The 27,554-nt window shown below is 53.3% G+C and overlaps 2 protein-coding genes across 4 annotated transcripts; one reads left to right on the top strand and one right to left on the bottom strand.

Annotated features, from left to right (window-relative positions):
* The first annotated feature begins 330 nt into the window (after positions 1–330).
* Positions 331–20,994, top strand: MAN2A2 (mannosidase alpha class 2A member 2). 3 transcript variants are annotated; one of them, XM_068558075.1, is made up of 24 exons: positions 331–499; positions 759–967; positions 1,824–1,973; positions 2,544–2,801; positions 2,873–3,017; positions 4,729–4,900; positions 5,349–5,476; positions 5,693–5,866; positions 6,229–6,415; positions 8,849–9,026; positions 9,336–9,538; positions 9,744–9,926; positions 10,099–10,213; positions 10,452–10,519; positions 10,686–10,851; positions 11,369–11,605; positions 11,852–11,974; positions 12,271–12,385; positions 12,642–12,775; positions 12,956–13,097; positions 15,124–15,257; positions 17,210–17,404; positions 17,565–17,675; positions 18,430–20,994. In XM_068558075.1, the coding sequence occupies exons 3-24, from the start codon at positions 1,842–1,844 to the stop codon at positions 18,580–18,582; spliced, it is 3,453 nt and encodes a 1,150-aa protein (XP_068414176.1). In that variant the 5' UTR covers positions 331–499; positions 759–967; positions 1,824–1,841; the 3' UTR covers positions 18,583–20,994. The 3 variants fall into 3 exon arrangements, with proteins under 3 accessions (XP_068414176.1, XP_068414184.1, XP_068414192.1); XM_068558083.1 differs by having other exon boundaries at positions 759–1,257; XM_068558091.1 differs by lacking the exons at positions 331–499; positions 759–967 and adding an exon at positions 15,577–15,651 and having other exon boundaries at positions 1,827–1,973.
* Positions 20,995–24,942: 3,948 nt separating this feature from the next.
* HDDC3 (HD domain containing 3) lies at positions 24,943–26,568 on the bottom strand. The gene is made up of 4 exons (XM_068558066.1): positions 26,433–26,568; positions 26,069–26,124; positions 25,721–25,961; positions 24,943–25,416 (listed from the first exon to the last, which is right to left on the bottom strand). Exons 1-4 carry the CDS (start codon positions 26,542–26,544, stop codon positions 25,286–25,288), a joined length of 540 nt encoding a protein of 179 aa, XP_068414167.1. The 5' UTR covers positions 26,545–26,568; the 3' UTR covers positions 24,943–25,285.
* Positions 26,569–27,554: the final 986 nt, after the last annotated feature.

The following is a 27,554-nucleotide window of genomic DNA, read 5'->3' as shown; positions in this document are numbered from 1 at the left end:
ATGCGCTTACTCTAGGAAGACTCAGTAAAACCTCAAGCTGCGCGCCCCTCCTCGCGGACCCGCAGCTCTCCCAGGCCGGGTCCGGGCTGCGGCTGCGGCTGCGGCTGCGCACTGCGGACCCTCTGCCGGCGCCGGGGGCCACGGCGCAGATCGCACCGGAAGCGCGAGGCCGACCCGCCGGAGCTGAGCTAGGGACGCCAGTGGCCCGACTCGCCCGGCTCGGCTGGGCGCACCGCAGGCGGAGGCGGGGCCGAGGCGAGGAGGCGGGGCTGGGGGGGCGCGGGGGCGCGGCGAGGCTGTCCCCGCCCCGCACGCCGCTCTGCCCGGCGGCCTCCAGCGTGGGGAACCGGAGCCGGCGGCCTGGCCCCTGTGGGAGCGACGGGTGGGCGGACGCCCGCCTTCTGCCTCGCTGCCTTCGCGCGGGCCGCAGCCCCCGGGGATGTGAGGGGCGCAGCTCGGCCGGCGGGGCCCGGAGCGGCGCGGAAGCCGGCCGCAGACGGTAACGTGCTGGGCGGGCGCGGGCAGGGCTCCAGTTGCCCCGGCCGAGGCCGGGCTTGAGCGGCAGGAGCGCGTGCGGCGCTTCGGAGTCGGAGGCGGCCCGAGCTCCCGCACGGGGCAGTTGCCGTTGCGGTTCAGGGGCCCGGCAGAGCCGGGGAGGGTCGAGGGCCGGGAGGGGGCTGGGCCGGCGAGCGGGCGAGCAGCCGAAGACCCGGCGGCAGGTGCCGGCCCCCCTCTGAGATCCAACTCTCTCTCCCCAGCTCCACCTACTTTGGCCTGGACTCAGCTTCCCAGGGCTAAAAATATTGCCCGGAGGCTCCTGAGCGGAATAAGATCGCGCTAAATAGGGCACAACGCTGCAGAGGCGACAGAGCTCCTTAGCCCGAGGGCTGGAGGAAGACTCCTGAGCTGCCGCTGCCGCTCCCGCCGCCGCTAGGCCGCCAGCTAGCTGTCTCCCTCCGCCCAGCAGGCAAGTGCGGGCCGCGGGCGGTGGCGGAGGACACTGATTCTCTGAAGTTGCCCCACAGCCGAGCAGCTGTGCCTAGCTTCTCTCTACCCAGGTTATCTTTGACATCAATCACTGCTGGCTTCCAGGGGGTCCCCTAAATGCTCTGTAAGCAGAGGCTGAAAGTTACCCACCGCAGGAGTCAGAGCTAACAGGGAGAGGACTCTTTATGTTAGAAACATAAGCTGTGGCTTCTTTTTTTATTCATTCTGCATTTCTGAATAAGGGAGCAGCTGTGCCAGTCACTCTTTCTGGTGAGTACCAGTCTGATGCAAGCGGGCAGGGAGAAAGGCTTTCTTGTTAGGCTTTTGGGGCTTTGTCTGTATCCTTTAAATCAAAATAGATACCAGTATATTCCTCTGAAATTAGAGGCACATGGCCAGGGAGCTTGGACACCCACGTCATTTAACTGGCTGTGTCTTTCTTGTAGGCAAGCTCTGTGGGCAGCTGGTTGTGATCAGGAAGTTGTATGGCGAACTCAGGAGTCACAGCTGGGAAGTTTTGTTTTCCGGGCGTGTTTTTTAATAGCATCTGCCTGGGAGAGAGCATCATCTCCACCCTAGGGGCAAAGCTGCTACCAGGACCAGGCAGGACCGGCCTCAGATGTGCCTCTTACTAGTGCTTTCTGTGTCTCAGCCAAGAGAATACGATCCAGGTTGGGTCAGGATCCATAGCCAGTGTTGGGATTCAGTGCTTAGAAGTTTTCTTTTCTTTGGTGTTCCTCGGGAGCAGCCCTCAGGAACTCCTTGGGGCATTTGGTGGAAAGACCACCAAAGGGATTTTTGCCTGCTGGAGCTACATCTGGTATCCCTCCGGCCAGGTGTGTGTGGAGGCCAGTATGAAGCTGAAAAAGCAGGTGACAGTGTGTGGGGCTGCCATCTTCTGTGTGGCTGTCTTCTCACTCTACCTCATGCTGGATCGAGTGCAGCATGATCCCACCCGACACCAGAACGGTGGGAACTTCCCCCGGGTGAGTCATGCCTGATTGCTGATCTCTTCATACACAAATCATCTGGGATCGGGTTATTGCCCCAGCTGGAGAGTCATGTCAGCCCAGGGCAAGAACATTCCTTCTCAATAGGCAGATTTTCTAGAAACTCAAAGCTGAAAGCAGTGATGGCAAAAAGAAAGGAGGGAGGGAAAATGGCAATATGTACTGCTGCTCTGTCCTCCTGAATTATTGGCAGACATTGCTAATGGATTGCAGCATCCCTTCCCACTAAGCCCCAGTGCAGTCCTTGTCAGCACAATGCTCTTGATAGGCAATGCCGATTGTTGAGAATAGGCATGGGAGGTGAAATCTTTGCCATCCATAAGCTAGAGAGTGAGGGTACTCCCAACCCAAGCGGATTGCAGTCGTCAGTAGTGATTCACACCTCTTCCCTTATCTGACCAGAGCAATCCAGCCCTGTAGGCTCATGGTCCTGCCTTTGACTGGGGAGGGAAGGAGCATAGTCAGGCCTCAGGTGGTGGGCCCCATGCAGAGATCCTTCTTGTGACATAAGGAGCTGGGGGTGATTGCTTTCTGGTTTTTTGGCAGAGTCAAATTTCTGTGCTGCAGAACCGCATTGAACAGCTGGAGCAGCTGTTGGAGGAGAATCATGAGATCATCAGCCACATCAAGGACTCTGTGCTGGAGCTGACGGCCAACGTGGAGAGCCCACCTGCCCTGCTGCCGTACTATATGGCCAATGGCTCCTGGGTGGTGCCACCAGAGCCCCGGCCCAGCTTCTTCTCCATCTCCCCTCAAGACTGCCAATTTGCTTTGGGGGTCCGGGGCCAGAAGCCAGAGCTGCAGGTAAGAGTCAGAGCTGGCAGGGACCCACAGTGGCCATGGCTGGGGCACTGAGCTGCTCTCCTGCCTGGCAGATGCTGACTGTATCAGAGGAGTTACCATTTGACAACGTGGATGGCGGCGTGTGGAAGCAAGGCTTTGACATCTCTTATAGCCCGCACGACTGGGACACCGAAGACCTGCAGGTGTTTGTGGTCCCCCACTCTCACAATGACCCAGGTGAGGGCCCAGCAGACCCTGGGAGCCAGGGTGTGGAATGGGCTTTCTTTTTTACTTTTTTAAATTTTTATTGGAGTATAGTTGATTTAAAATGTTGTGTTAGTTTCTGCTGTACAGCAAAGTGAATCAGTTACACGTACACATATATACAGTCTCTTTTAGATTCTTTTCCCATATAGGTCTTTTCAGAGTATTGAGTAGAGTTCCGTGTGCTATACAGCAGGTCCTTATTAGTTATCTGTTTTATGTCTAGTAGTGTGTATATGTCAGTCCCAGTCTCCCAATTTATCCCTCCCCCCTCTCCCCCTTGGTAACCATAAGTTTGTTTTCTATATCTGTGACTCTATTTCAGTTTTGTAAGTAAGTTCATTTGTACCATTTTTTTAGATTCCACACGTAAGCGATATCATATGATATTTGTCTTTCTCTGTCTGACTGACTTCACTCAGTATGACAATCTCTGGGTCCATCCAAGTTGCTGCAAATGGCATTTCTTTCTTTCTTTTTTATGGCTGAGTAATATTCCTTTGTATATATGTACCACATCTTCTTTATCCACTCCTCTGCTGTTGGACATTTAGGTTGCTTCCATGTCTTGGCTATTGTGAATAGTGCTGCAGTGAACATTGGGGTGCATGTATCTTTTCGAATTATGGTTTTTCCCGGATATATGCCCAGGAGTGGGATTGCTGGATCATATGGTAGTTCTATATTTAGTTTTTTAAGGAACCTCCATACTGTTCTCCATAATGGTTGTACCAGTTTACAGTCCCACTAACAGTGGTAGGAGGGTTCCCTTTTCTCCACACCCTCTCCAGCATTTATTATTTGTAGATTTTTTGATGATGGCCATTCTTACCGGTGTGAGGTGTTACCTCATTGTAGTTTTGATTTGTGTTTCTCTACTAATTAACGATGTCGAGCATCTTTCATGTGCTTTTTGGCCATCTGTATGTCTTCTTTGGAGAAATGGCTATTTAGGTCTTCCGCCCATTTTTTCATTGGGTTCTTTTTTGATATTGAGCTCCATGAGCTGTTTGTATATTTTGGAGATTAATCCTTTGTCCGTTGCTTCATTTGCAAATATTTTCTCCCATTCTGAGGGTTGTCTTTTCGTCTTGTTTATGGTTTCCTTTGCTGTGCAAAAGCTTTTAAGTTTAGTTAGGTCCCATTTGTTTATTTTTACTTTCATTACTCTAAGAGGTGGATCAAAAAAGATATTGGTGTGATTTATGTCAGAGAGTGTTCTGCCCATGTTTTCCTCTAAGAGTTTTATAGTATCCGGCCTTACATTTAGGTCTTTAAACCATTTTGAGTTTATTTTTGTGTATGGTATTAGAGAGTGTTTTAATTTCATTTTTTTACATGTAGTTGTCCAGTTTTCCCAGCACCACTTATTGAAGAGACTGTCTTTTCTCCATTGTATATTCTTGCTTCCTTTGTCATAGATTAGTTGACCATAGGTGCATGGGTTTATCTTTGGACTTTCTATTCTGTTTTATTGATCTATATTTCTGGGTTTGTGCCAGTACCATACTGTTTTGATTACTGTAGCTTTGTAGTATAGTCTGAAGTCAGGGAGCCTGATTCCTCCAGCTCTGATTTTCTTAAGATTGCTTTGGCTGGGGTGGGCTTCCTGATGGCAAAGGTAAGGGAGGGACAGTTGAAGAAGATGGTGGCATCCTCAGGGGACCCTATGTTGGCTCCCCAGGCTGGCTCAAGACCTTTGACAAGTACTACACAGAGCAGACCCAGCACATTCTCAACAACATGGTGTCCAAGCTGCAAGAGGACCCCCGGCGGCGCTTCATCTGGGCCGAAGTCTCCTTCTTCGCCAAGTGGTGGGACAACATCAATGCCCAAAAGAGAGCAGCAGTCCGAAGGCCAGTGCCAGTCGGGGAGGCAGGAGGGCTATCCTCTGGGCCCTAGGATGGGTGTGAAGTCCTCTCCTGGAGCTGCAGGTGCCAAGGTGTCAGGGAGAGGCAAGGGGAACCTTGGCAGAGATGAGGAGTGATGGTAGAGGGGCCAGGAATAAGAAGGCAAGAACTGATTTGAGGGTCACTAGTGTTAGGAGAAATCAAAGTAGTGTGAGCACAGGGAAGAGAAAACATAGGGCCTGGCCCCTGGAAGCACAGACAGAGGTCCAGGAATAAGCAGAGCCAGGACAGCATGGTGGTTGGCTGGAGAGAGAGGAGGGCGCATGTCTGTTGTCTTGGTCCTGGGTTTGGGTGAACTGGCTCAGTGAGGCCAGTACACACAGGTCCAGCATCTGGTTGGCAGGACTGAGCAGAGGGTCTCTGCCCCAGGCTGAGTGTGAGTCCTTAACTCCAGGCTGGTGGGAAATGGGCAGCTGGAGATTGCAACAGGAGGCTGGGTAATGCCGGATGAGGCCAACTCCCACTACTTTGCATTGATTGACCAGCTCATTGAGGGACACCAGTGGCTGGAGAAAAACCTCGGTGAGTCCGGGCTCAGGAGTGGGAGTCTGCCCCCATAGCTGGGCCCAGAGGACAGCAGGGGGCTGTAAGGCACAAGGATTGGCAGGGGGTGCTTCTTTGCTAGGCTAATTCCACCAGCATGGGTGTGGTGTGATGGCAAGACGGGATCTGGGGCCCCTGTGCCGGGAGGCCAGGCCCTGAGACATTCAGGCCTCTGGCTTCCATGCCCCTGCCCAGGTGCAACCCCGCGTTCAGGCTGGGCGGTGGACCCCTTTGGATACAGCCCCACCATGCCTTACCTTCTGCGCCGTGCCAACCTGACCAGCATGCTGATTCAGAGGGTACATTATGCTATCAAGAAGCACTTTGCTGCCACCCACAGCCTGGAGTTCATGTGGAGGCAGACCTGGGGTAAGGCCAGGTAGGGTGGAGGGGGGTCACAGTAGTGGTTCCCACTGGGAAAGGGCAGGGATATCGGAAATAAGACCCATCTGTCCTTTAGAGCAGACCAACAAACACTGGTGCAGACCGTCAGAAACTCTCTCCTTCAGGTTAGGTGGGGATCACATTGATCTCTAGCCTCTGTGGAGCCTGCTGTCTGTCTCCTGGAGGAGCTGTGGGCTCCAGAGCCCTCCCTGTGTCCTGACCATTGGCCTGCATGTCCTCTGCAGCCTTAAGTCTAGTTCACGCCTTTAGCTGGAGCAGATCCCCTCCCACCCCCGGCATCCCTGTGCCCAGCTCCGGGGGCTGACAGCTTGGTGTGTTTTCTATAGACTCGGACTCCAGCACAGACATCTTCTGCCACATGATGCCTTTCTACAGCTATGACGTCCCCCATACATGTGGCCCGGATCCCAAGATCTGCTGCCAGTTTGATTTCAAGCGCTTGCCCGGGGGGCGCATCAACTGCCCTTGGAAGGTGCCGCCCCGGGCTATCACAGAGACAAACGTGGCCGAGAGGTACTTGCTCCCAGACCTGGACTAAGTGTGGTGGTGTCATTTTCACTCTGCAGAGGAGTCAGGAGACCTGGCTTCTGGTCTGGGCTCTGCTGCATGGGGGCTTCGGGTTCCACATTCATAAAATGGGGGTGGGCTCGGTTGCTGAGTTCAGGCCCACAGCCCTTGCAGTGACAGTTCCTTTACTGTGTTTTCCTGGAAAACTAGAGTGAGTGGCTCTAAGGAACCACCTTTTCCAGAATGGTTTTATTTTCCCAAATGAGTATGTTTTCCAGTGTCCTAACAAACTGTCGGAGCCAGTGGACTGACTCAGAGGCGAATAATTCTCAGATTAGGTGCAGTGCCTCACAGCCTTCAGTCTGGTAGGCCTGCATTAAGCTCAGGCCGGCCTCCTGCCTTGGCTTGAAGTCACCAGGGATCCTCAGTGCTCTGTGCACCCAGAATCCCATTCAGATGCACATTCTGTCCCGCCCAACAGCCTCCAGCCTCTGAGAAAACAGACCTGTTCCCTTTGAGAGAATCCTTAGGGACCCCAAAAGATGTTGCTGAAATCAGCTCCCCTGGGAAAAGGTGGATTAAGAGAGAGCTAAGCAATGATTTAGCCAGAACTGGACTGGCCTTAAGAATATAACAAGTTGAACGGGTTTTCATGTTGCAATCCTCCGATTTCCATGATGTCCAAGAGGTGAAACACGTGACCAGAAGGGAAAGAAAGTGGTCTTTTGTTTCCAGAATCCAGAAATCTAAATGCTGATTCCAAGCAAGAATCTAGGGCTTTTAAGGCATGCTTTTTCTGAAAGCAGCAGCTGTGATCTACAGATGCCAGGCCAGGTTTACAGAGAGCAAGTCATGGGAGATAACCTCATTTTCTCCTTTAAATTTATTTATTTTATTTTTGGCTGCGTTGGGTCTTCCTTGCTGTGCGCGGGCTTTTCTCTGGTTGTGGCGAGCAGGGGCTACTCTTCGTTGCGGTGTGCGGGCTTCTCACTGCGGTGGCTTCTCTTGTTGCAGAGTACGGGCTCTAGGTCAGGCTTCAGTAGTTGTGGCACAGGGGCTCAGTAGTTGTGGCTCACGGGCTTAGTTGCTCTGCGGCATGTGGGATCTTCCCAGACCAGGGATTGAACCCATGTCCCCTGCATTGGCAGGTGGATTCTTAACCACTGCGCCACCAGGGAAGCTCTCGTTTTCTCCTTTAAAAGGCTTACAAGGATGATAAATTAGGGGAAGGTGGTATTTGAGGAGTCCTTTCTTGAGAGCAAAATGGAATAGAACAAGCTGCACCAGCATGGCTAAGTACATTAGTGGCTGGTTGAACTGTAACACCCATAACATGCCAATTACCAGGCTGGTCTAAAAAGAGAAAGAGGTTTTAATGCCACAGGTCTGTTTTTCTGTTGATTGCATTAATGACTTGGATGAAAAAGGAAATAATAAATGTTTATGTAGAACAGTGCCAGGCACTGTTCTAAGTGTTCAGCAAATATTAATTCACTCAGTTCATTGTAATTCTCATAATACTATGACAGTAGGTACTGATGTTACTCTCATTTTATAGAAACTGAGGCCCAGAGAGGTTAAGTAAGTTGTCCAAGGTCACACAGCTAGTGCATACGGAGCTAGTGTTGGTGTAGTCTGGTCCCCAAGTCCAGGCTCTTCGCTCTGGGGCTGTGCTGCGTCACTAACTGGTGGCAAACAAAGCTGGAGTGTCAGAGTCAGGATCCCAAAAGATCTCAGTAGGTTGGGACGTGGGTTGAATCTAACCAGATAAGATTTATCAGATAAATGTAAGGTTCTACTCTTAGCTTCAGCAAACAGAATAGGAAAGTTCAGGATGAGAAAAGATCTTGCTGGGCCGCATGCACAGAAAACATGATCACTGATGTCAGCATGGTGGGGTGACAGTGGGGGCTGCCAGACATGCCTGTATAAACACGCCGCTCCCACGGCAGCTCTGGCCAGACTGGGGTGTGTGGTCTGCCTTCCCCTGGACTCCCGTATTCAGCGCTGGGCCCCGCACTCTGGGACCCTGGCAGACGGGCTGCTCAGAGAACTACTGGTGACTGGATTCTCAACTGCTATGTAGGGACCAAATAGAGGGGCTGGGATTGCAGAGCCTGATGAGAAAGCACAAGGGAATGCTTGCACATCTTGGATATGTCTGAGGGACCGTCATGGGGAAGGAGGACTGGTTTGTTCTTTGTGGTGTCCAAGGGCATAACTGGGGCCAGGGAATTGAAGCCACGCATCAGGAAGAACTCTCTAGTTGTTCGGAGAACACTGGGCTCCCTGGGACTGGGTTTCACCCCATGAGGTATCTACCCGCAAGCCGAGTGACTCTGTGATGAGGATGTATCGGAGGGCTCCTCTCAGGCTGGCTCTGCTCAGGATCCTATAATGTGAGACTCCATGTGGGGCCCGTCCGCCTTCCCACCGCAGGGCAGGCCTGCTCCTGGACCAGTACAGGAAGAAGTCCCGGCTCTTCCGAAGCAACGTCCTCCTGGTGCCGCTGGGCGATGACTTCCGATACGACAAGCCCCAGGAGTGGGATGCCCAGTTCTTCAACTACCAGCGGCTCTTCGACTTCCTCAACAGCAAGCCTGATCTCCACGTGCAGGTGTGAAGGGGCACTCACTGGGGAGGGGACCTCGGTGGTGCTGCAGCCCAGCCCTTCCTGTGAGATTTCATGCTCCCCGATACTGCTCCAAAGCAAGGGCTCATTCCCAACTCTGGGCACGGTTTCCCTTTTATGTCACAGTTCTTTCCCAGGTTCCTCAGCTTCTCGAGGTCCAGAAGGTAGGACATATGGTGACTACCCTCTGCATAGGCAAAAATCCCTGCCCCTAGCCTCCACTGCAGCACTGGGGGGCCACAATTCCCAGAAGACTCTGGAACTGATGGAAGTGTGTTTTTGGGGTCCCCACAGGCCCAGTTTGGCACCCTCTCCGACTATTTTGACGCTCTATACAAGAGGACAGGGGTGGAGCCAGGGGCCCAGCCTCCAGGGTTTCCTGTGCTGAGCGGGGATTTCTTCTCCTACGCGGACCGGGAGGACCATTACTGGACAGGCTATTATACTTCGCGGCCTTTCTACAAGAGCTTGGACCGCGTCCTGGAAGCGCACCTGCGGTGAGACCTGCCCCCCTTCCAGGCTGGAGGGATAGAGTAAGCCTTTGGGGTTTAAGGAGGGGCTGGATTGGCTCAGAAGGGACTAGAAGGGCATGGAGACCAAGACAAGTGGAGAAGGGGTGAAAGGAAGAGGAGTGGGGCTTGCAGAGTGAGGGTGGGCCCTAGGGAGCTGTGTGGCAGGAGGCTGACTTCTCTCTCTGGGCAGGGGGGCAGAGATTCTGTACAGCCTGGCTGTGGCTCATGCCCGGCGCTCTGGACTGGCCAGCCAGTACCCGCTCTCGAACTTCGCCCTTCTGACGGAAGCTCGGCGCACACTGGGGCTCTTCCAGCACCACGACGCCATCACTGGCACTGCCAAGGAGGCAGTTGTTGTGGACTATGGGATCAGGTGGGAGCCCTCTCCTCTTCCCCATCAGCTCCACGCCTCGGCCCACCGTCCCAAAAGAGAGGATGCACCGGGCAGTCAGTGGGCAGGCCTGCCAAGGGCTCGCCCTGTTGGCAGGTGGACAGTCTCTCGGTGGTCACCTCTCCCATGGTCCCTCTCCTGCCCGCCCTCCCAGGCTTTTGCGCTCCCTTGTCAACCTGAAGCAGGTCATCATTAACGCAGCTCACTATCTGGTGCTGGGGGACAAGAAAAGCTACCACTTTGACCCTGAGGCGCCCTTCCTGCAAATGGTGAGCCCCGCTCCTGCACCTGCTCAGGGGGACCCTCTGGTGTGCAGCCCTGTGCCGAGAACTGTGGTGCGAGGGCGTTGCCCTTCTTTTCCTTCCTGGTCCTGGAGTGAAAGATCTGTGCCTGGCGCAGCTGCCGGTCCCCATCTGGGATAGGTTGGGGGGGGGGGTCGGGGGAGGCAAGACTCCGAGTCAGGCCGAGCCCCATGATAGTTCTTTCTTCCCACCCACTTCATTCCAGGATGACACCCGCTTAAATCACGATGCCCTACCAGAGCGCACAGTGATCCAGCTGGATTCCTCACCCAGGTGAGCCGAGCTGGGCCAGGCGCAGAGGCAAAGCCCCTTCATGGCTCTGGGCACCCTCCCGCCCCCACCCTGCCAAACCACTGAGGGACTCTTGGCCTGGCCACTGTTCCTGCTTCCACTGCCCCAGAGCGGTGGCCTCCTGGGTGAGCCTGCTTTCTGCTCACAGGTACGTGGTGCTGTTCAACCCACTGGAGCAGGAGCGGCTCAGCGTGGTGTCCCTTCTGGTCAGCTCACCCCGGGTGCGGGTCCTTACAGAGGAGGGTCAGCCCCTGGCCGTGCAGGTCAGCGCGCATTGGAGCTCTGCCACTGACATGGTCCCTGACGTCTACCAGGTGAGGCGGGGGCTTGGCAGGTGGGGCCCGGCCTCGGCCCTCTGTGCTGATCCTTGGCCTCTCCCCGGAGCCTCACACTGCCCACGGACACTGGCTTCCACCCTCCTGCTTGCAGCCCTCTTACTCCCCAGGTTGGGGACCAGAGTCTTGGGGAGAGGGGTTGCCCAGAGGACAGTCACTCCTGGGCTTTGAGTCTGTCCTTGAAAGGAAGGGGAAGTTTGGTATAGTATATGATAGTAAAAATGGCAGTTATGTTGCCCCATCGTTTGTTCATTCAACAAATATTTATTGAAAGCTTAACGTGTGTTTACCATCTCATAGTTTTCCAAATATCATCTGAGACTCATGAAAGTCTGACGAGGGGCAAGTAACATCACCTGCGCTTTGGGCGGAGGGCACCGAGGCCCCAGTGGGTGCAGGGACTTGCTCAGGCTCTCAGGGCCAGAACCCCAGGCCTGCATCCAAGACAGACACCCATGCCGTGGCCCACACTTCCTCACCCTTCCCGTGCCCGCAGGTGTCTGTGCCCGTCCGCCTGCCGGCGCTGGGCCTGGGTGTGCTGCAGCTGCAGCTGGGTCTGGATGGGCCCCGCACTCTGCCCTCCTCCGTGCGCATCTACCTGCATGGGCGGCAGCTGTCCGTCAGCAGGCATGAGGCGTTCCCTCTACGCGTCATTGACTCTGGCACCAGCGACTTCGCCCTCAGCAACCGCTATATGCAGGTCTGGTTCTCAGGCCTTACCGGGCTCCTCAAGGTAAAGGGCCAGGGGCTGGGAGCCGGAGGAGGGCGCGCATGTCGGGGGGGTCGTGGAGCTGCCTCCGGCCCATGAGTGTGCTGCCACCTGACTCATGGTGGACCCGGGAGTGGGCCGTCTGGGCCCCGAGCTGACAGCACAGGGAAGCAGGGCTGGGCTCCTTGGGGGAAGTTCGTCCACGCCCTCCCGGGGGCGGGCCTGACACGCGGGTGTGGGGCCAGGGGTCAGGGCTGTGTCTCTTGGCAGAGCATCCGAAGGGTGGACGAGGAGCAGGAGCAGCGGGTGGACATGGAGTTCCTCATCTATGGCACCCGCTCGTCCAAAGACAAGAGTGGAGCCTACCTCTTCCTGCCTGACGGCGAGGCCAAGGTACCCTACAGACACCTTGCAAACCCCAGCAGGCCCTGGAGGCCTCAGGAGAGGAGGGCAGGGAGAAGGGCACGGGCCTCGTCCAGGGCGACCCTGCCTGCCAAGGTGCCTCGCCTGCACTGCGCCTGCGGAGGGTGGGAGACTGAGGAACGTTGCCTGGGGGCCTGGGCCCGGCTCGGCCAGGGGTCTCAGCCCAGAGCCTGCTGGGAACAAGTCCTCCTGCCTGACCGCGGGCCGGCATCTCCCTGCTTTGCTCTCTGTGCCGTGGGTTCAGCAGCCACCTGCTCTTTCCCCAGCCCTACGTCCCCAAGGACCCTCCCGTGCTGCGCATCACGGAAGGCCCTTTCTTCTCAGAGGTGGTTGCCTACTATGAGCACGTTCACCAGGTAGTCCGGCTTTATAACCTGCCAGGTGAGCCCTGCAGACGAGGAAGGTAGGGAAGGAGGTGCGGGCTCCGTGGGCTGTGACGTGCTCTTCCTTCTGCCCGTTGTCTATTCATGCATCTGTTCCCAACAAATGTATCATTTGAGATGATTCTTAACTTTCTTGGAGTAGAGCTTGGCCAGAAATGCTGGGAATTGCCCGGGGCTTGGGCACAGCCTCTCCCAGCCCAGTCTCTCAGGCTGTGGCTCACGCCACTCGGCCTCTCCCTTTGTCCTGTGCCCAGGGGTGGAGGGGCTGTCTCTGGACGTGTCATCCCTGGTGGACATCCGGGACTACGTCAACAAGGAGCTGGCCCTGCGCATCCACACAGACATTGACAGCCAGGGCACCTTCTTCACGGACCTCAATGGCTTTCAGGTGATGCCTCAGGCCTGGGGCCCCAGAGACCCTATGGAACAGAACTTGGACTGTTTACTGCCTGCATCACAGGCCCTGGCAGGTGATCTGCTCTGACAGAGCAGGAGGAATCGAAAGCAAGAGTGATCGGGGCCCAGATGGTGCCCGGATGCTCTTGATCTGCTGGCCTTGCCCCCGCAGGTGCAGCCCCGGCGGTATCTGAAGAAGCTGCCCCTGCAGGCCAACTTCTACCCCATGCCGGTCATGGCCTGCCTCCAGGACGCACAGAGCCGCCTCACGCTGCACGCTGCCCAGGCCCTGGGCGTCTCCAGCCTCCACGATGGTGAGGGGAGCAGGCGCTGTTCGGGGGGGAGAGGGCAAGATCGAGAAGCCCATCCCCGCCACCGAGGCCTGTCCTCTCTGTGGGCCTCTCTGTCTTTCCTGTCTGTCTGTCACACACCAGCGGGAGATGAAAGGAAGGCAGACACCTGCCGTCACCCTCTCCCCTGGTGGAGGCAGCTGTGGAGGTGACTGGGGGGTGGGTGGCCTGTTGGATCCCCTCAAGAAGCATCAGGGTATTGAAGGGTGATTCTTAGCTGAGGCGTGCAGCCACCTTCTCCTGACGGGGATGGCAGTAGGGACAGTTGGAAAAGTGTAGTCAGTGTTATAATGAAATATTTAGCAAAGGAGAAAAATACTTCCTGCCTTCCTACCAATGGTCATTAAAAGAGAGAATGACAAAAAAAAAAGAGAGCATGACATTCTTAAGAATCAAAACGAGGACATGAGGAGACTGACCTGGAGCTGGTCACACTGGGCCAGCCCAGGTGGCTCCCATAGCCTCAGGGTAAAGTGAACAGTTTGCACTTAGTGGCCTCTGAGGCCTTCAGGTCGTCTGTCCTTGGGGCAGAGCCTTTGTGCAGGACTGAGCCAAGAGTGCCCAGTCCAGGCTCTGCGGGGCTGATAGCAAGCGCAGTGGGAACCTGACTCCCTGCTGGAAGGCATGAGGCTCTGCTGCCCCTTTGCCCAGTATCACTCAGGTTGTAAAACTCTTAACCCAGCCCAGCGTCCTCCCTTGGTCTCTGCCCTTCTGGAAAACAGTGCGCTAACAGGCGATTGTTTTACATGCAAGGGGTCCATTTTAGGATTTGGTGTGCCTTTCTGTGGTTGCGCAGGGTAAAGACTGAGGAACTACGTAAGTCAGAATCTGGGCTGGGGTGATGGGAGTGCAGATAGAGCCGTCTGTATGGGCTCCTCTCAAGAGACTCTTGAAAAAACGGATGCTGGGAAAAATCCTCATTCCAACATATGTCAGCTTTGAGTGAGCCCCTTCCCCAGGCATATTTTTATTTTTATTTTATTTTATTTTTTAATTTTTTTTGGCTGCGTTGGGTCTTCGTTGCTGCGCACGGGCTTCCTCTAGTTGTGGCGAGCGGGGGCTACTCTTCGTCGCGGTGTGCGGGCTTCTCATTGTGGTGGCTTCTCATTGTGGAGCACGGGCTCTAGGCACGCCAGTTTCAGTAGTTGTGGCACACGGGCTCGGTAGTTGTGGCACATGGGCTCAGTAGCTCCGCAGCCTGTGGGATCTTCCCGGACCAGGGCTCGAACCCATGTCCCCTGCATTGGCAGGCAGATTCTTAACCACTGTGCCACGAGGGATGTCCCCCCAGACATATTTTTAAAGGAAAGGAAAGGTTAGGGACTTCCCTGGAGGTCCAGTGGTTAAGACTCCGTGCTTCCAACGCAGGGGGCGTGGGTTCAATTCCTGGTCAGGGAACTAAGATCCCACATGCCGTGTGCGGTGCAGCCAAAAAAAAAAAAGCAAAGGATTCTCTGCCATCTCTTGTCTGCAGGGCAACCCCAAATAACACCTAATCTGAGCCTCTGCCTGATGTGCCATCTGTCTGTCCTCTTGCTCCCTCCTTTTGACAGACGTGGCAGGCAGAGCTGGAGTCTGTCCCCACATAGAACCAGGGCTGGAAGCGTGTGTTCCAGTCACAACAGAATCCACCCAACCTGAGAAAACCTGCCCCGGGTCAGGGCCTCTGCAGCAGCTGCTGATGGCTGTTGTGTTTGCTGTTCACTTTGTTGCATGCAGCCAGCCTAGAGACGGTTCTCTGCCTGGGCACCCGGGCCGGCCCCCACTCCTGAGCCGCGGAGCACGGGCAGTGAACTACCAGGGTCACAGTCCTTCACTCAGCCCCCTTCCAGCTCTAGGTTCCACGGCAGCTTTGTGCCCTGAGTGACTCAGCTTCCAGCCAGTTCCCTGGGCTCTTCCCTTGGGGCTTTGGTGGGCTGCTGCTTCCAGAGGTCGGTGTCTGCTTGGGGGTGAGACAGGCAGGCTGGGGGCTCACAGCTAACTTCCCTAGGCCAGCTGGAGGTGATCTTGGACCGGCGACTAATGCAGGACGACAACCGGGGCCTGGGCCAAGGGCTCAAGGACAACAAGAGAACCTGCAACCATTTCCGTCTCCTGTTGGAACGGCGAACCCTGGGCAGGGAGGTAAGTTCTGGGCCTACCCCTAGGGAGCCAGGTCAGGCTAGGCCCCGTGGGTGGCCCTGGGGTTCCAGCCTAGGGCTTGGGGAGCGTACTAGAGGTGGGCAAGGGTAGCAAGAGTAGGGCCTGATTCCTGGGTTGGCGGGGAAGTGAGTCTGATGCTTTGCTGCTCCATCTCATGCAGCCTGGCACCTCCCTCTCCACAGCACCCTGTCGCCTGTGCCCTCCTCGTGCTCATCTCCCACCTTCCCACCCCCGCCCCGGTGTCCTCTAACCTGCTCTGCTCTTGCCCTGCTCATCTCATGGCTTTCTTTGCCCCCACCAGCCTGGCTTTTTCTCCAAACTGGCAGCCATGTTTAGGGGCTTGATCTTTCACAGCAGCAGGAGCGGGCACCGAGAGGTAAGGGCCAGCGATGGGGTGTTGGACTAGTGTTAGTTATTTGTAGCTGGAGTTGGAGCTGGCGGATGGCAGAGCCCGCTGCTCCATCTCCCTGTCTGGGGCTCAGTCCCTCACTCATCAAATAGCTGCTGGGCACCCGCTATGCTGTAAGGACTGAGAGGCCTGCAAATGCATAAGATACTGCCTCAGAGCTCTAGGAATTGACTTGTGAGTATGGGTGGGGGCCAAGCTATGTGTGTGAAAATATAAGGTCGAAAAGGGGTATGTCCACTGGTCCTGAGGAGTGAGAGAACATAGTGGGCCAAGGGGATCAAGGACAGCTTCTTGGAGGAGGTGTCATCCACACACGTCTTTGATGAATGGGGGTCTGCCCTACACACTTGAACCGAGGCACAGGGTGGGAGGCAGGAAAGAACGTGAATGGGAAGAGCCGTGAATTCACTCAGCTAGACCAGAGCCGCCTGTGCAGTGTGATAGCCACTAGCCACGTGTGGCCACTTAAACGTATTAAGACAAAACACAATAACCAATTTGATTCTTCATTCAAACTGGCCACATTTCAAGTGGCTCAGTGGCCACAAGTGGTTAGTAGCTGCTGTGCTAGTGCAGATATAGCATATTTCCCTGATTGCAGAAAGTTCTAGTGGCCAGTGCTGGGATGCCATGGGGGTAGGTTGGGGCAGACTGTAGTGGGCCTTCAGTGCCTGGCGAAGAGTCTGGACTTCCTCCTGGAGGCTAGTGAGGGATCTGAGCTGGGAGAACACTGTTGGGACTTTGCCCTAAGCATGTCACTCCCACAGCAGGGACTCAGGTGGATCTTCAGGGAGACCGGAGGCAGGGGTGACAGCTTAAAGGTTGTTCAAGCAGGAAATTTTGGTGGCTTGAAATGAGCCATGGGAGGGAGAAGCCGGGGGTGGACGTGAGGACACTGCCGAGGTGGGAATGGAGATCGTGGCTGAAGGAAGTGCAAGATTCTGGACAGCAGGAAGGCGGGTGGTGCTAAGAGCAGAAATCCAGAATATGGAAGAGTAGCCACCGTGGAGGAAAGTCCAGCTTAGGCCCGTGAGTGTGACGTCCAGGTCAGCCATCTAAGGAGTAGTCCTCAGTCAGCACAGCTGTGGGGACTGCCGGGCCCGAGCATCAGGGCTGGTGCTGTGGACACGGGGTCGAGCTTGAAGCTGCAGGGTTGCCCCAGAGACTTTCTCCATCAGAGGCCCATCCTCCATGGTGAAACATCCGTCTGTCTGTCTTCCATTCTCCTCCCTGCACTGAGAATCTCTATGTGACAGGAGATGTTGCTGATGGGAGTGTGTGACTCACGATGGTGTTGTGGAAGCAGAAAGCCTCCAGAGTTAGAGGAGCGCTGGCCTGGTGAGGTAGCCCTTCCTAAGCTGTGTGAGGTGGGAAGTGACCGCATTTGAAGAGTCCTGAAGTCAGGCACCCCTTGTATCCAGACACATCAGGGAAGCTCTCTCCAAAGAAACTGACCTGGATGTGCTTTTATCCTCCTGCTCCCCGCGCTCCACTTCCTCACCCACGTCTCGGGCCAATCTTTCAGGTCCAAGATGGCCCCTCTACCAGCTACCCGTCCCTCCTCAGTCACCTGACTTCCATGTACCTGAACACCCCCGTGCTCGCCCTGCCTGTGGCCAAGAGGCAGCCCCCAGGCCCTGCTCTGTGCTCATTTCGTCCTCTGGCCTCCTCTCTGCCCTGTGACTTCCACCTGCTCAACCTGCGGACGCTCCAGGCAGAGGTGAGTGTCCCGCTCAGTGCTGACCCTCCGGGGCGGACCCTGCCCCTCCTCGCCCAGACTCCTCCCCGTCCCAGCCCTGCCTGCCGGGCAGAGGTGCTGCTACACCTGTGAGCCCTGCAGAGACCCCCCTCTCCCCACTGCCCTGTGTGTGTGTCACCAGGATGATAGCTTGCCCTCAGCCGAAACTGCGCTCCTCTTACACCGCAAGGGTTTTGACTGTGGCCTTGAGGCCAAGAACTTGGGCTTCAACTGCACCACAAGCCAAGGCAAGGTGAGCAGGGCCCACGTGCGGGAAGGGAGAGGAGGGCAGGGAAACAGAGCACTGGGGATGGCAAGCTGAGAGCTTGGTGAGGTGGCAGTGAGGCTGGGCAGCGAGGGGGGAGGTGGCAGGGTTATTCTGGGGCTTTACGGAGAGCAAGGGAGAAGCTGTTGACATGTGTTTTCAAAGCCTCTGAGGCCTGGCAGGGGCCAGTTCCAGATGAGGTGTCCAGGTAGAGAACTTCTGTTTCATGTGTACGGACCTCTATCAAACAAATGGAAACACCAGGAATTAAAAACTAAAAGCCATCATACTCTGTTCATTGTTTAAGCCAGCAAAGGCTGGCACTGATAAATGCCTCCGTGTGCTGGGCACCAGTGATTCAGAAGTGAATCAAGACATGGTCCCTGCTGGGAGTTCCCTGGCGGTCCAGTGGTTAGGACTCAGTGATTTCACTGCCTTGGGCCAGGTTCAATCCCTGGTCGGGGAACTAGGATCCTGTAAGCCGCATGGCACAGCCGAAAAAAAAAAAAAGCAAAAGACATGGTCCCTCTCCTCAAAGAGCTCACAGCTCAGTGCAGCAGTTCCTACCCTAAGGTCTGTGGACAGGCTTCAAGGTTGCGCAGACTCACCTGTGTATGTAGGCACCTTGCTGCGGAGAGGCCCATAGCTTCTGTGAGAGTCATCCAAGTTATATAGAGGAAGAGCAGCAGCATCTGGTGTGTCAGCCCCCAGCACTGCCCTGCGCCTTCTCTCCTCCCCACAGGTGGCCCTGGGGAGCCTCTTCCGTGGCTTGGATGTGGTTTTCCTGCAGCCAACCTCCTTGACATTGCTGTACCCCCTGGCCTCGCCCTCCAACAGCACTGACATCTATTTGGAGCCCATGGAGATCGCCACCTTTCGCCTCCGCCTGGGCTAGGGCTTCTTGTGGCCTGAAGAGAAAGTTCATCCACAGAGACGGCCTTTTCACATAAGATCGGGTTGGACAAGCCACCCCAGGTCTCCTATCCTGATCTACCTCTCAGAACTGTGACAGACTGGGCTCTGCCCTCATTTTCTCTTTATCGTTGCTTCTGTGTTCGGGGGCAACCCACAGCCCAGCGTTGGGTGGATAGGGCAGGCGCCAGTGAGATGTAGGAGAGAAGGCCCTCGGTCAGAGTGGGTGGTGCCAGCCTCTGCTTTGGGTTGTGCGTGTCCACCTAGTTGGGTGCAGGCTCAAGCACCCATCCTTTCCCCTGAATGGGATGGAGGAGAAGCAGGGGAGCCTGAGTGGGTAATAGCCCAGCGTCAGGGTCACAGTAGGCAAGAGCTGGCTCTAGGGGAGTCCTGTGGTGTGTGACAAGCAGAAGCAGAGCGATGCCAGGAGGAGGGGGCTGGGGACCGAGAGTTCGCAGTGGGGTGGAGGAGTAGAAGGAATCGCTGCTCTCTGTGACGGCTCCACTGTTAGTGCTCCCTGACCCTCACGCCCTGGCCGGGCGCTGCAGTGTGGCAGGAAGGACTCGTGAAGACTGTCATGACCGGAGGTCATAGGACACTTCAGGTACCAAAACCCCATCTCAGACTGGGCACTTGGTCTGTGTGTTGATTTGTGGAATGGTGGCAGAGGCCACCCTACTTGACTCCTCTTTGGTTCCTGCACTCGGGACACCACTGTCCCGAAGAGCTGCTTCCCATCATGGGGGCGTTTGATCGGGCATATTTCCTTTCCCTGGAAAGAAAGTGAAGCCTCCAACTTGCGGTGGGCAACTCGAGAAAGCTTTCGTCATCATCCCTACAGGCAGCCCTGAAGCTTCGCCTTGTACATCCTTCGACAGAAGTATTCACTTCCTGGCGCGGGGACTAGGGAGACGTACACTAAATTAGGAGGCACCGTGGCTGCTCATTAGCCTTCACTGCAGCTTCGATTATTAGAAAAAAATTTATGATAGTCTCTAGACACGCTGAAACGATATTTGGTAAAATTTAAAATCTATCCCTTATTAAACTCTTAGTAAGTTAAGATTATAAAGAAACATCCTAACCTAGATAAAGGTGTCTCTATCTGAAACCAACAGTCAGTGGCATTCTAAAGAGTCACATACCACCGGCATTCCCAGTAAAGTCAGAAATTAGTCAAGGACATGCTATTATTTAGCCGTGTTCTGGCACTACTAACCCCTGCAGTGTGGCAGATGAGAGAGATGAGGAAGGGTTAAAGAACAGCCGACCTGTACAATCCAACAGGATCAGCTGAAGACCTTAACAGAGCAAACAAGGCATATCACGTTTCTATAAAGATTCTGGTTCTTTCCAAATCAGCTCATAAATTCAATGTATTCCAGTGAGATTGGATACTTCTTGGAATTTAATGGGTTCTAATGTTCATTTGGAAGAGGAAATGTGTGAGAAGACCAAGAAAATTCTGAATGACGGTGAGTCCGGGGCGGTGGTGCTCAGGTGGGTAAAAGACACTTGTCCTACGAGATTTCCCAGGGGACTCTCGACTGACCATGAGTTCAGTCAGTGTGACCTGGAGTGGGATCAGACTGCTGGAACCAAAGGGAGAGCCTAGCATCAGACCCAGGTGTGAGGGGGTTTGGTACAGGACCCGAGGAGTATTTTAAGTGGGAAAAAGATGGACTATTTAATAAAGAGTACTTTAAGATAACTGCCTATCAAAGTAAGAGTTCTCTACCTCACAGTTTCCACAAAAATTAGCTCTAGAGAGAAAAAACAAAAAAATTACAGAATTACTGAGGAAAATATAGGATATTTTTATACCTTTGGCGTGGGAAGGTCTTTTCTAAACAACATGAAACCTAAAAGATATAATAAGGGAGAAGATAAACAGATTTTACCACCAAAAATATATTGAAAGTTTGTATATGATGGAAACCACCAAGGTTAAAACACAAATGACAGATTTGGGAGAAAATATTTGCAGCACTTCAAAAATTGGTGAGTACAGTTACTTTAGGAGAATAGCTTGCTTTGGGCTCCTTGGAGCAAGTCACTGGGGCCTGCTAAGCAGTGACCTAAAGATTCAGCAGTGACCAGCTGAGTTCTTCCGGGTCATCCAAGGGCATTGCTGCCAGCACCAGGCCAGGGCACATGGAATCCTGTCTATGTCATAGTGAAAGAATGAAGATTATCAGTGTGAAGTGCTTAGCACAGTGCCTGGTACATACAAGAGCTCAGTAAATATGAACTATAATCATATTAGTAAAGGATTCTAAGCGGTTACACTATAGCAGGCATTATTTGCAAGTATAATGTAATTTGTAATCAAATGATAAGGGAGAATCTGTGAACCCCCGAGGAAATTAGCAGAATAAAGGCTGTTCTCTCTGGAGGTCTTAGATGTGCAGTGAAGTTATTCATCTGCCAGGAACTGAAATGTTTACTCCTACACACTGGCCTTTTAGAACTCCATAAGGCAGCATTGCTCAAGGTGTGGTCCAGAATCACCAGAATTCCTTGTTGAAAGTCCAGCTTCCTGGCCTGCCCTGACTGGGGCTCCTCCTTCAGCCCGCAGGCTGAAATGGGCATCTGTGCGGCAGAGCCACGGATCCCGGAGACCGACCTGTAACAAGAGCAAAAACCAAAACCCTCCCTTAGTGCACGAGAGGAGAGACAGATTCCTTGGCAGAACCTATTGGACCAATCTCTGGGAGGAGGGGCCAAAGAATCTGCATTCTTAACAAGCTCCCAGGTGAGTCTTCTGCACACGTAATTTGGAAAGGGGCCTACTATTTTAAGGCTAGCAGCAACCCTTTCCCACGGGGCTCTGGCCCTGAGGCCTCACAGTTCTGAGGGTTACATCAAAACCGGAACCAGATCCCTTATGTATACTTGAGGAAGTGTTTGCAGTTCAGGAAAGTGGATTACTTGGGCTTGATTGAAATTTTTTGAATATACTTTTCAGCTTCCATTTCTTAAAGGACACTCAATTTTGCAGTTATTTAGATCCCATTTGTTGAAAGTATTATTGTCTTATGAACTCTGATAACTGTACCATCTCCATTCTGACAGACTTCTCTTTATGGTATCAAGTAGGAAAAAAAGATATCTCTTTTGCCCTTTGTAGAAAAATGCACCTTTCCAGTTCAAAAATGTTTAAAAATTAAATTATGTGTATATGTAATTCAGTTTATAAAATGTGATTTGCAGAAAACTACAGCCTTTGTAGAGACCATAGGCTAAAGTGTTGGTCTGTTTCTTAGATCAATGCCTGGAGTTAAGAATATAAGTAAATTAACCTATAAACCATATTCTGGAATTGGAAAGAACTTAGAAATCATTGTGTCAATATAACTTGATAATCTGACACACACAGTTTCTAATAAGCTATTTTTGAGTGTTTCTTAAAAAAAAAAAAAATCAACCAGGGACCTTAGGAGTAAGGGAGAACTCAGGTGGAAAGAGTGAGCCCAGGGGGCAGACACCCTTTGCCCCAAGAGGGCCTGCTTTCAATGCAGGATCCTCCGTTAAGTAGTATGGAATTTCTTTTCAATTACAAACATGTATGATGTTAGTTCTAGAAGGGCACATAGAGGCCATTTAGTCCAACCCTCTCATTTTGCTAATGAGGAACTGAGACCCACAGAGGTTACATGAACTCACCTATATCAGTGGCAAAGCCAATTAAATGTTCTTTCCAGTATGCAATATCGATACCAGGTTATTGAACAAATCAATTTTCAGTGACATAAAACACATTAAAAAAAAAAAAAAAACGGAACCAGGACGTAACAGAAGCAACTTCAGCCACTGGAAATGGATAGGATTCTGTTCCTCTCTGCAACTCTCCATCCATAGAATCATACTGTTTCCATGAAGAAGGGAGGGCTGTATGGCCAGCTGGAACCATGAAGAGAAAGGCAGACTCAAACTGTAAGAGCTGAGTCCCCCCATGCAGGGTGGGCCAGGCCCACCCCCACACAGTGCTCTGATTTGGCTTGCCTAGGGGATGGGTATGACCTGTGTGGAGAGAGTGGCGTCTTTACCTGAAATTGACCTGCTTACCACACTCTCTGTCACTGTGGTTAGCTAATGACACTCATGCCCTCACAGAGAAAGGAAATCGTAGTCTGGGTGGTAGGAATGAGGCTAACCATCCAAAAGAGACCTCTGAACTAAATTTTTGTTTCTCCCTAACAAAAATGCGTACAAACACTTCAAGGAGCAATTCTCATAGAAAAAAAATAGATGAGAGACCAGATCCTTCACAACAGACCTCAGTTTTACTTAGGGTCAGTGGGAAATCTGATTTGATCATAATAGTTGCCAGGACCAAGTGCTGCAAAGAGTGTCCATCCATTTTGGCTCCTGACTTAGACCTCCCTAGTTGAGAATAAACCTGGAAGGAAAGAACTCTGAAATTAGGTAGTCTAGGCACAGGAAGCCTATGTGGGGTTGGGGATGAGGCCTCCTTGGCATTTGGAACATGACAGGGATGAAGATGTAAGACAGCATTGGGTGTGGAGGCCTGAGAAGCTCAGTGGAGGAAAGACAGGTTTTCTTGTCAGAATGCCTGGGGACTTGCATTCAAACTAGATGAGTAAGCACACCTGTACTGCTGCCCCCTCAACTCCTAATGCCTAAGAATGCTAAACAAAATATGAAAAATGGAAAAGCAAGGGACTTCTCTGGTGGTCCAGTGGTTAAGACTCCGTGCTCCCAATGCAGGGGGCCTGGGTTTGATCCCTGGTTGGGGAACTGGATCCCACACGCATGCCGCAACTAAGACCCGGAGCAGCCAAAATAAATATATTTTTTTAAAAATGTAAAAACATGGTCATACTCAAAACAAGAGGAAGTCTCCTTTGGCTAAGAATGGAGAGACCAGCTACAGCCATGAACAGAAGACAAGGCCATGCAGTTCCAGAGAAATGGAGACCAGTTAAGGACAGATCCTCAGAGTGGCCAGGAATCTCTTTGTTGTCATTCTAATTCTAGGCCGGAAGTAAACCTTTTGATTCCCAGCCCAGCAAAAGCCAAACTAAGCATACAAGTAAATTGTGAAGCCCCGTATAATCAGAGAGTTAGGGTAGTAATGTATTAACATTAATTTCCTGATGTTGATGGTTGTAGTTTGGTTTATACAGGAGAATTTCTTTGTCCAAATACTAAAGTACTTAGGGGTGATAGGCCATCAGGTCAGCAAGTTAATCTCAAATGGTTCAGGGGAAAAAGTTACTTATGCTGTACTTCCCACTTTTCCAAAAGTCTCTGATTATTTTTAAAAATTATTGAATAAAAAAAATCCACTATATTGGCTCAGATCATACAGGTTATCTAGGGAGGCCAGACTCATAATCCAGATCCACTAGCCTCTTCAGACTTGATCTTTACTATGTCCAGCGTGGTTGGAGCGAACCTCAATTGTGGTCATTTTTGTCTGGTTAAAAAGGCCCAGCAGTGTGGCAAAAAGAGAGAGGGATTCTGGTCTTGTTGATCATTAACAAGTCTCACCTCTGAGAGCTTCATATTTCATCTCAGTAAAATGAGAACAATAATCCCTACCCTGACTATCTCATCTGGTTATTATAAAGAACAGGTGAGGTAACACATGTGAAAAGGTTTTGTAAAACATCAAGCACCTCGTGACCACGAAGTGGCCTTTGACCTAACAACCTCCTCGTCCCCACAGATGTACCCTTTTCAAGTGGGCTAATAGGCCTCAGCTGCTCAGCACCGACCAAAAAACCGATCACTTGGGGATCCCTTCACGCGGACACCTTGAGAAGGTCCGCCCCCTCACCCAGACCCCGCCTACCGCCGGGCTCCAAGGGTGGAGTTCCCAGGCCACTTCCCCAGGCGCCCGGAAGTTCCTGTCGCTTAGCAACCAAAGGAACCAGAGATGTGATGACGGTGAAACTGGGGGTGGGCTGCAAACCTCGGCAAGTTTCCGTTGCAACCCGGGGTTTGAGGGACCCGCAGTCCCCCACTGGCCCTATCATGTTGCTTCTGGGGACTCTCCCGTGCTCAGCAAGAGCTGCCAGTAAGCAGGTTGGCACTCCTTTCCAATGTATCTGTCAACCCATCCAACTTTCTTAATGAGGAAGCCTACCAATTTTTGAATACCTGTGTGTCAGGCACGTCACATAATCCAACCCTGATAATTACACAACCTATCTTACTGATAAGGAAGCCAGTCTCCGAGGGGTTGAGGCCCTCAACCTGAGGGATCTGTCCCAGGGGCACACAATTGGAACCCTGCCCTACTGAAGGGCAGGTATCCCCCCTCCCCCCATCGGTTCCCCACTGGGGAGGCTGGAGAAGGAGCAGCAGCAACTCAAACCTTTATCCAAATGTTTTATTTTGCATAATGACTTTTGAACTAGCGTTTATATATAAGCCCAAGTCCCTGAGGGGCCAGAGATCCCACCATGCAATCAGACCCAAGGCCTGAAGAAGGGCAGTGAATGCATTAGAAATGGATGGCGCACATCATCCCACAATCTGGGGCTCAGCTTAGTTGGCAGATCTTCAGAGTGAGAAAGGACACGTGTATTTGGTCTCTAATATCTGGGCTGAGTGAACCAGGAGGAAGCTCGGGAGGCACCGAAAGGCTGAAGTATGAATCTTCTCTGGCCTGGGCAAGGATGGAGTCTGTGCCACTGGATGGCTCCAAGTACTGCTCAGAGTGTCAGCCCCCGCTCCTTAAACAGCTGCTTTAGAGCGTCTTCCAGCTGTTGGTTTGTCCCCTGAAGCCCCTTCACCACCTGTGCTGCCCACTCGAAGTATTCCTGGACTCGGTGTTCGGACCATCCTGCATAAGAATGGACAGAAAACTGCTCATGTTGACGTCCAGGAAGGCACTGGATTTTGCCCACTTCCTGGAGGGCTTGGTGCAGGGCTGTGAGATGAGTTCTTGATGGAAGGATTCGTTCTGAATACTTCCCCTTTGCCCAGCTACTGCATTTCTAGTGTATGAAAGAAGATGAGAGTCTACTAAGATTAGTCTAGGGAACTAACAAGAACACCTGGGCTTTTTTTCAGTGGAACTGACCAAGCTGTGCCTTCAGAAGGTGGATACCCCTCCCCTTTCCCTCAGAGCAGGTAGAGGAGCATACCCTCTGGGATGCAGCGATTCAGGTCCCTCAGATTGTACAGCTTGTCTGCCAGCTTCACCAGTTTAGCCCCGGGGCTGCTGTGGGGTGCCTGCTCCACCTGCAGCCGCTTTCTCTCCAGCTTGGGCAGAGTCTTGTCATCTGTTACCTCCTCCACCAGACGCCGCACTTGTGCCCCAAAGTGCAGCTCCACCTCATCCAGGGTGGTGTCTGTGTCCTCCACCGTGTCATGGAGCAGGGCTGCCTGGGGACAGGCTCCCACTCAGTCCTGTGACGCCTGCCAAGGGGAACCCAGAGCTGAATGGGGCCCCTGACCCGCACCCCAGCCTCCTAGCAGAGGAGGAAAGTTACCTGTAACACCACAATGTCAGAGATTCCTGCCTCGTGGGTCAGGATACGAGCCACACCTGACGGGGCAAAGCAGGAAGTCAGACAGGAGGGAGTCCCAGGGCGGCGTGTTGTGGGTTTTGTAGAGCCAGATGTGGCCCCTCACTAGCTGGGTGACCTTGGGCAAGTCCTTTACTCTTTTTTGGATGTTCACTGTACAAAGGGAACAGTCATGCCTACCGCCCCAGGTTGTGGTGAGTCACGAACAGTGCCTGGCACAAAGCCTGGTACGGACTAGGTGCTCGATGAGGTGCACGCCCTCCACGTTCCCTTCCCGGTCCCCATCCCCTAGATGCTACAGCCGTTGCTCCCCCGGCGGCGCGCCCACCGATAGGATGATTGATGTAGGGCGTCCCTTCGGGGTCCTTCCGCCGCTGCCATTGGTGCTTGCGAGCCGCGAAGTCAGCAGCCTCCAACAGCTGGGCCGCCTCGGAGCCCATCGCGTGAGTGGGGCGGGCGACTTCGGTCCCAGAAGCCCGGGAAGCGTGGACCGAGCGTCCACAGCGCCCCCTAGCGCCGCGGAGGCCCGGGGATTGTGGAGTCTGGCCCAGAAGAGTTTCTCTGGGGCTGACGTGAGGGCACTGGATGTGGGAAGCTGCCCTCAATATCGCAGCCCCTGGTTAAGTGGGCTTTGCTGAGGGTGCAAGAAGAATATGGCCTGGCTCTGGGAACCCACATCCTGGGGGAAGGAGGAAAACAGACAAGACATAAGCCAGCAGCCTCTCAGTGTGTCCAGGGCAGGAAGGCACAGGGGACTGGCAACTTGGAGGAAGGGCAATTCACCTAGCCTCTGGACCAGAGACAGCCTCTCCCAGGAGGGCCCTCTCCCGCCGTGACAAAACAATTTTCAAGCTGTCAATGCTCTGAAAATTCTCAAAGTGCTCTAAAAATAGTTCTTGAGCTTCCCTGGTGGCCGCAGTGGTTAAGAATCTTCCTGCCAATGCAGGGGACATGGGTTCGAGCCCTGGTCCAGGAAGATCCCACATGCCGCGGAGCAACTAAGCCCATGTGCCACAACCACTGAGCCTGCACTCTAGAGTCTGCGAGCCACAACTACTGAGCCCGCGTGCTACAAGTACTGAGCCTGCACGCCTAGAGCCCGTGCTCCAGAACAAGAGAAGCCACCGCAATAAGAAGCCCATGCACCGCAACAAAGAGTAGCCCCTGCTGGCCGCAAATAAAGAAAGCCCGCGCGCAGCAACGAAGATCCAACGCAGCCAAAAATAAAATAACATAAATAAATTTATAAAAATAGTTCTCCCTGCAAGAATGGCCTGGTTGCTATGGGCATGGGAGCCTCACCTTTGGGCCCAGAAGACCCTAGTGCTTAACCTTCTGGAAATTGGAGCCTGCACTGGGAGCCCTCCCTAACTGTTTCAGACTTAGGCTCCCAGGCAGCAGTGTTGTTTCTGCAGGAACTGTCTTCTTTGCTGTCAGGCGCTGGGAACAA

The sequence above is a fragment of the Eschrichtius robustus genome, chromosome 1 (assembly GCF_028021215.1).
Source record: "Eschrichtius robustus isolate mEscRob2 chromosome 1, mEscRob2.pri, whole genome shotgun sequence".
Lineage (NCBI taxonomy): Eukaryota > Metazoa > Chordata > Mammalia > Artiodactyla > Eschrichtiidae > Eschrichtius > Eschrichtius robustus.
This window is presented reverse-complemented; position numbering and strand designations above follow the sequence as displayed.

What these genes read in the sequence shown, in the direction of transcription:
- HDDC3 (XM_068558066.1), bottom strand. Translation starts at nt 26,544, where the DNA reads ATGGGCTCCGAGGCGGCCCAGCTGTTGGAGGCTGCTGACTTCGCGGCT. An exon ending in CTGACATTGTGGTGTTACAG is followed by an intron (nt 25,962 to 26,068) that starts GTAACTTTCCTC and finishes GCCTGTCCCCAG; the next exon opens with GCAGCCCTGCTCCATGACAC. An exon ending in GAATCGCTGCATCCCAGAGG is followed by an intron (nt 25,417 to 25,720) that starts GTATGCTCCTCT and finishes ATTCTTATGCAG; the next exon opens with GATGGTCCGAACACCGAGTC.
- MAN2A2 (XM_068558091.1), top strand. Translation starts at nt 1,842, where the DNA reads ATGAAGCTGAAAAAGCAGGTGACAGTGTGTGGGGCTGCCATCTTCTGT. An exon ending in CGTCTCCAGCCTCCACGATG is followed by an intron (nt 13,098 to 15,123) that starts GTGAGGGGAGCA and finishes TAACTTCCCTAG; the next exon opens with GCCAGCTGGAGGTGATCTTG. An exon ending in TGCGGACGCTCCAGGCAGAG is followed by an intron (nt 17,405 to 17,564) that starts GTGAGTGTCCCG and finishes GTGTGTCACCAG; the next exon opens with GATGATAGCTTGCCCTCAGC.